Source organism: Macrotis lagotis, chromosome 4, assembly GCF_037893015.1.
Source record: "Macrotis lagotis isolate mMagLag1 chromosome 4, bilby.v1.9.chrom.fasta, whole genome shotgun sequence".
In the NCBI taxonomy this organism is placed as follows: Eukaryota; Metazoa; Chordata; class Mammalia; order Peramelemorphia; family Peramelidae; genus Macrotis; species Macrotis lagotis.
In genome coordinates, this window is record NC_133661.1 from 74,212,243 (window position 1) to 74,220,270 (window position 8,028).

Below are 8,028 nucleotides of genomic sequence, written 5' to 3' on the forward strand. Positions count from 1 at the left end.
CAGCGACTTCTACACAATCTTACAAAATTGTAACAAGGATCTTAAACATTGGTCCAATTTAACAATGAAGATATGGCTCAAGCTATTTTAATAAGCTCTTCAGAGTTTTCTCCCATAATAGATAAGGTGACACACCCGAACAGTTACTGTATGATTGACAGAGTGTCTCAGATGAGGAAGACGAACTCCACACAAAGGCATTCTTCTCAATTCCTCAAACGGAGTTCCAAGCCATTTCTTATCTGGGGAAACCTGAGGTGGAATGTACTTGGGGATCTTCCTGTCTGGTCTTTGGTGTTTGAATTCACATTGATCTTTTCTAAAATCAAGAAAAACAAATTAACGCAAATTACTTCTAAAAATTCTACAGATGAACAACTTACAACCTGTAGGTACAGAAACAAGTCCCAGAATTTAGAAACCAGATAAAATTTAATCTGTATCAAATAATCATCTGGAAAGATTTTAAAAAATAGTTGATTGCTCACCATTTCAGGGTGGGGAGAAAACAAAAAGTTAAAATTTATTTTTACATTTAACTGAGGAAAAAATAATTTTAAAAGGGGGGGGAGAGTTGAGAATATTTGGCCACTTATTTCCTTCTCCAAATACAGGACAAAAAAGAAAGAAAAGAAGCCCTACTGCTAACACCTCCCTTTTACCTTCATTAATCCCTTTTCTCTCCCCACAAATGTGTGACAAAGCCAAGCTGAAGCCTGTGCTAGAATGAATGTATTGTGAAACTCCACAGCTACCAGCAACAAATAGTGTTGGCTATGCCAAAAATAGTAGGTATCTGGATTATACTGCTACACACTATGCCTACCTGGAACACAAGATTTATTAAGTCTTGACCAAAAGTAGGTCTGCTATTTGGCACAGTAGATAGAACACTATGCCTGAAAACAGGAAGTTTCATTTTCCTGAGTTAAGAATCTGGCCTTAGACACTTATTAGCTGTGTAACCCTGGGCAAGTCACTTCACCCTGTTTGCCTCAGTTTCCTCATGGTAAAAGGAGTTGGAGAAGGAAATGGCATACCATTCCAGCATCTTTGCCAGGAAAAGTACAAATGGAGTCTTATTAAGAGTTGTACATAACTGAGCAAAAAAGACCAAAAAATTGTTGAAATATATCTCATTGTACCATTATACTTCTGTCCATAAGTAAAATGCATGTATTGCACCAAAAACATAAGTTTTACAAAAAGAATTGCTAAATACAAGTAACCTCCTCCTCCCACCAAGAAAGGCAAAATCTGAGTATTTTGTCAAATCATAGTATTATATATTTAAAACTAGAAAGTTTCTTAGAAGTCAATGAGTTCAACCCCATTTTTTTTGTAAATAAGTTAACTGAAGTGGAGAGTAGTTAAAAGACTTGGAGAGGATCATATAGCTAACAAGTGCCTCAGGCTGGATTTGAATTTGGTTTTCCTGACTCCAGGTCCAAGATTCTATCCACTATATTATTGTTAATAGTGTCAAACTCAAATAGAAGTCCAACTGCCCCAAGTCATAACATTTTACCACAACAATGGCTCCAAATACTATCTAATGAGAATTATACACATTGCAAAAAAGTAGTTCAGTGTTTGGGAGGCTCCAAAAGAAAATGTATGCATGTATGTATGTATTTATTTATTTAGGTTTTTGCAAGGCAAATGGAGTTAAGTGGCTTGCCCAAGGCCACACAGCTAGGTAATTACTAAGTGTCTGAGACTGGATTTGAACCCAGGTACACCTGACTCCAGGGCCGGTGCTTTATCCATTGTGCCACCTAGCCACCCCCAAAAGAAAATTTAAGAGAGAAGATTGCCTACCAAACTGAGGGTCTATAGAGCTACAGTGTTGGCCTCATTGTTGTATGCCTGGGAAACAAGGAATCTGAAGTCCTTTCTTGAGCTAAACTGCCAAGCATTCAAAGTCTACTGCAAAGAGTGCAACTCTGATAGATGGGTCACACTGCTCAAATGCCAAACGTACATTTGTCTAAAAGACTATTTATGGAGAACTCACACAAGGCAAGTGCTCACATGGTGATCAGAAGGACACTCTCATGGTCTCTCTGAAGAACTCTGTAATCAATTATGAGCCTGGCACAGGACCACCAAAACATGTCGTGTTCTAGGAGCAAAACGGAATTGCAGTACATCAAAGGAAATATGAGATACGCAAATTTAGAACCATCTCCATTCCAAATGTTCATATGGACTACTTGTGTCTGACTTATTTATGGTTGAGCCTTCTGAAATCGTATTAACCTGATCATCCCTAGTCAGACACACTATACCTTGACCCCAACACGATGATGTCATTTTATTCTTTTTTATTCTTTGAGAATGAAAATCAACAACCAAACAACAAACTAGCCTCCCAGATCTCCTGTGATAACTTCTGCATGAATTTAAGAGCATAGCTTTAAAAACTAAAATACATACTAAGTTAAAAAATACCTAATTTAGTGAAAAGGATTAATTTTTTCAAGCAACATCAGTATTTAAGTCTTTGTAGGACTTTTTAATTTTTAAGTTTATTTTATATTGAAATGTAAGAAAATAATATTGAGAAAAATCTAACATCCAAGATAAAATTAACTTACTATTTTGTTCCTTGATTTATAAGAACTTAAATTTATTGTTCTATATTTAAAAGAGCTAGCCTGGAAACAATTTCTCTGTCTCAACATGACAATTCTGTTTAGTTCTCTTATACAATTAGAAAATGCCCTACATGTAATTCATTCAATCAGTAAGCACTTATTAAATGCTTATATTTCAGACATGGAGTTAAGCTCTAAGGATACAAAGAATGGTAGTAAAGATTACCTTTTGTCCTCTCCTCTAGGTATTCTCATGAAGTGATCTGTTATTTTAGAATCCTTTCTCCCAAGCTGCTTGGGACCTTTGCATTCCACATTCAGGCCAGAGAGAGTAGGGGATCTGGTCTGTAAATGATCCTCTACTGAGGGACTCTCTCCTCTTTCAAACTGAAGGTTCAATCCATTATCTTCACATATCCTAGTAGACTGTTCTTTTTGACATTCAACTTTACTCTCTTCTGCCTGAAATTCAGATGAGTTATTTGCTGCTTTGGAGGAATTACCATCTTCCTGTTCATCAAAATATGGGCTTGTTTCTTCTTCAGCTTCTGAATCCTGACAACTATTCTTAGAATTATCAACATCCATTGGGGACTCTGGTTCACTTTCTTTCTCAAAAGGAGGAGACTCTGCAAGACTTTCTTGTCTACACATCTTCTCAATATTTTTCTGACCAGATAAAATGTCATCACAACCCCCATCTGACAGTGGACTCTCAGGAACAACATCTACCTCTTCCTGTTGCCTATCTTCACTAGCATCATGGACAGGCTGGCAACACTTAGGGGACTGCTGGTTGCCTGGGGCCTCTCTTGATTGTGCATCTTTCATAAGCTGCTTGGAATTTGCCACCTTGACAGGTGTCAATAAGAGCTGCTTATTATCTCTATTTTCTTCACAATCTATGTGAATTTGATCATCACTTTGGGGTGACTGATCCACATTAGCATTTCTAAACTGATCTGCCACAAGAGTTACTTCCTGGGGTTCAGTTTCCAAAAGCTCCATGTGTTTTCCTTCACTTTGCAACTTACAGGTACTAGATGTCAGAGGATTGTTCAAATGTTTTGTACTTTTGTCTAGAGAGGATTTAGCATGGCTCAGCTGTGAAACATTTTCTAACTTCTCCATGTTATGCTGGAAAAAGTTATCTTTCTGTATAGAACTCATCTTAGATCCTGCTGCTACAAGGGTATCTTTACTCTGCAAACTGAAGAGAAAATAACATAAACAAATTAAACTTCTCACACAAAAATAATCAGGTCTTTTTTGACCAAAAAAAGAAGCAACTGTTTACAATTTGCATTTTCAGTCAGAAATTTAAACTCAGCAATCTTTAAATATTCAGCTATATGAAAATGGTTAGACTTGATGATTTAAATACTATTACTACTAGGAAAAACCCTCAAAAATTCAGCATTTTGAATGCTAATAGAGTGCTTTTACCTAATCATCTGCACTTGATGCTTCAGGCATGTTTGATTCTTCTCTCAATTACCAATTCCTAGATTCTCAAGTCCTAACATTCCACACTAATATTACCTTGGCTCAAGACCTATCCTAAATTACTATAAGAGGCTCCCAATTAAGTTTTTCACTTTCAATTTGTCCTGATGGATAACTCAGATTATATCAATTAACTGTTTAAAAATTGACAAAGGCTTCCCATTGTACAATGATTAAAGTGTCTAAACTTCTAACACTCAAAAGACTTTCAACAGCATCCCAAGTCAATCTATATTTCTAATCAAACCTTACATGCTTTTCCTGTACTTTAAGCAATTTGCTCTTCAAAAGTAAGGTTCATATCTTACTAATATTTAATAATTACTTGTTGAATGATGACTATTGCATTCAATAAGTATTTATTGAGCACCTACTATGTGCCTAGCTCTTTACTAGTGACAAAATCAGACTTTAAATACAATGCCCGATTTTAAGGAATTTACAATCTAATTGAGGAAAAACCTGAACAAAATTACTAAAGAAGTTCATAATCCAGTGCTAATTTGCATGGTACAATTTTTTTTAATCAATTTTTTTATTTTATTTATTTAAGGCAATGGGGTTAGGTGACTTGTCCAAGGTCACACCACTGGGTAATTATTAAGTGTTTGAGGCTGGCTTTGAACTCAGGTTCTCCTGACTCCAGGGCCAGTGCTCTATCCCCTGCTCCATCTAGCTGCCCCTACATGGTACAATTAAATAAAAATGTAAGCTGTTTGGGGTAGAGACCATGCTTTACTAATCACTATTATCTTCCACAATGCCCATTATATTCCTCTATATGTTACAATTACTTAATTTTGAACAAATGCATTAGTGATGCAAGTAGACAATAAGGACATGCTCTCTAATGGAGGTGCATAGATATTACAAATTGGTCAAAATAACGAGGTACATTCAACAAGTCATCTCCCTACACATATTCATGCACATAAACAAATGTATATACAAAAATAATCAAAGGAATAAGCTGTCAAATTTAATGGAGTGAACAGCAAGCAGTCAAAGTTGTACAACTGGGCTGGGCTGTACAACTGTCACCTACATAACTATCCATCCAAACCATTCTATCTCACTGCTCTCTAGAAAGTAACTTTAACCCACAAGAATGAATGGCATAGATACATTTCCTATTGGAAAGCTGATTCTGGTCATTTGCCCCAACCAGTTATTACTTGACAAAATGTTGTCAGTTTTGGCACTTGGGACTCACGTAGGAATAAATACAAGGATTGTACTCCCTTTTGTCTAGCTTTTATAACTGGAAGATCTTATGTAGAACTAATCTATCTGAGGGGCGGCTAGGTGGCGCAGTAGATAAAGCACAGGACCAAGGATAGAGGTCTTGTTTTATGATACATGTGCTCAATATATACATTTAACCTCTTTAATGAAATTATTATATATAACAATATGCAATAATAAACAACACATTAACATGTAATAATAATTAATAAACAACTAATGTGGGGCTGGGGGGAGGGGGTTGCAGGTTTTTTCCTTCTACTTCTTCATTCAAAGTCTATTTTTCAAGTCTATATTCAAAGTCTTTTTTTTTTTTAGGTTTTTGCAAGGCAAATGGGGTTAAGTGGCTTGCCCAAGGCCACACAGCTAGGTAATTATTAAGTGTCTGAGACTGGATTTGAACCCAGGTACTCCTGACTCCAAGGCCGGTGCTTTATCCACTACGCCACCTAGCCACCCCTCAAAGTCTAATTTCTTAAGGAGATTTCTGACATTGTCCAAAAATTTATCCCTAAAATCCCACTATCTAGATTGTCAGAGATTGGAAGTGGTCTGGGTAAAAAGAAGTAAAAGTGGCATAATCAAAGTCATGTTCCCTCAGTCCCTCATTAGAATAGGCCCAGTTCTCATTGTCATATTCATTATGTCATTATTTTTTTTGTTTTACTTTTGCAAAGCAGTGGGGCTAAGTGACTTGCCCAAGGTCACACAGTTAGGTAATCATTAAGTGTCTGAGTCCAGATTTGAACTCAGGTCCTCCTGTCTCCCAGGCAGGGAGCCCTATCCACTGGACCACCTAGCTGCCCCTCTGTCATTATTGACCAATCACAGTTGATTTCTACCCATCAATGACACCATTCTTCCAAGGGTATATAAATCTACATAGCCTCTGTGATTCATCTTTGACTTACAAGAGAAAGTCAAATGACCATTTTATTAATTATCTACTAACCATAATATTAATTACCTAGAAAGTCTCTTGAAATTAGTAAATTAGTAAATATGTAAATATCTATTCTTTTAAGCTAAAGTTTACAATAAGAAGCACAAGACAGTTCATACCTTTGTGACCCTGTCTTGAATTCTTTAGTATCCACCCAATTGGTAATTGTCTTTTGTTTGAAAACTAGAAGAAAAAAGTTATACATTAATTTATCTCATAAATGGCCTAAATCATAGTTCATATCAACAGTAAAGACAAATGTGCTTCAAGTATCCAGTGAGAGGAACCTGGAATCAAGAGAAGCCTCAGTTCAAATCCTAAGTTTGACAACAGCAGTTTGATGATAAGTAAGTCATTTAAGCCTTCTAAACCTCAGTTTTGTCATGTGTAAAATGGATATAGTCATAACTGAGTACTTAACAGAATTGTAGAAATCAACTGAGAACATGATAAGCTCTATTCATGGGAATTTGATGATAGATACTGTACTGATATTCAGTATTTTCAGACAGAGATAATTGTTTATTAAGCATCTTGTCATTTGGCCAACAACCCCCCCCAGATAATTTAAGATTTAATTTATCCATTAAACTTTTATAAAGTAGCTACTATAAGCAAAGTGTTGTGTTAAATACGGGAGACTGATCTTGGTTCAAAACTAGAGTATTATTTTTTTTTTAGGTTTTTGCAAGGCAGTGGGGTTAAGCAGCTTGCCCAAGGCCACACAGCTAGGGAACTGTTAAGTGTCCAGGGCCGGTGCTCTACCCACTGAGACACCTAGCCACCCCTGGAGTAACTTAAAAGACAAAAAGAGTACTCTGTATCTAAAGCCAAGAAGGATGTCCTGCTCTCCTCCACATAACAGTGTTTCAGTTTCCCGCTTCCAAGTTCTCAGGCCTGCGGCAACGCCGCTTGCTTCGCCTTGCATCCCGGCCGGTGAGTCGGGGGAGGGCCGCGCGGGACAAGCCACGCGGGGCGGCCTTGGGGGTCTCAGGTGCCCGGGCTTTTCCAGCATGAGTGGCGGGGCGCTGCTGGCCTCCCCACCGCGGGGCCCGAGGCCCCGACTGCTCCCTCCCGAAGGGGAGAACTCTGCGGGCCTTCTGCCTAGGACAAGCATCCAGGCCGACCGGGGGGGCACCCACCTTTGCTGCCCAACTGGCCTCCCGAGTCTCCGCAGCGCGGCCGGGACGCCGCGGGCCCCGGGGCGCCGGCGGGTGCGGACGGGCGGGCTGAGAGCGGCCTCTTCACGGCGCGCTGGCTCGGGGGCTCCGAGGCCGCGGGCGGCGGCGACTCCGGGGCGCCGCGGCGGGCTCGCTTCCTGCAGGGCCTGCGGCCGGGGCCCGCACTCATGCTGGGGTCCCGCGGCGCGCAGCCCCCGGGCCGGCCCGGGCGGAGAGCCTCATTCAGCGGCCCGGAGAGGGGCAGCGGAGGGCGGCGGCGGGCGGCCGGCTCTCCCGCGCCACACCATGCCCGCGGCCTCGCGCCCGCTCCTCCTCCTCCTCCCGCTGCCTCCCTCGCGACCCCGCGCTCCTCCTCCTCCTCCTCCTCCTGCCCCCTCGCCTCCGGAGCACGGCCCCGGCCCCTCCGCAGAAGCAGAGGCTCCGGACGCCTCCACTTTTGCGCCACCGGAAGTACCGCCGTCAAGTGCTTCCGGATTCCGCGTCGTAAAGCGGATGTCGGCCCCTCGAGGTCACCGGGTGCCCCGGAAGGTCGCCGCGTGAAGGAGGCGGCGGC

General features: G+C 40.7%; 1 protein-coding gene across 1 annotated transcript in view; it reads right to left on the bottom strand.

Annotated features, from left to right (window-relative positions):
• The window catches only part of PARG (poly(ADP-ribose) glycohydrolase), a 118,870-nt gene extending 111,104 nt beyond the window's left edge, over positions 1–7,766 (bottom strand). The window contains exons 1-4 of the mRNA XM_074233141.1: positions 7,437–7,766; positions 6,414–6,477; positions 2,827–3,810; positions 136–319 (exon numbers count right to left, since the gene is read on the bottom strand). Of these exons, the coding sequence (XP_074089242.1) occupies positions 136–319; positions 2,827–3,810; positions 6,414–6,477; positions 7,437–7,644 (1,440 nt within the window). The 5' untranslated portion in view covers positions 7,645–7,766. The remainder of the gene's footprint in view (positions 1–135; positions 320–2,826; positions 3,811–6,413; positions 6,478–7,436) is intronic.
• Positions 7,767–8,028: the final 262 nt, after the last annotated feature.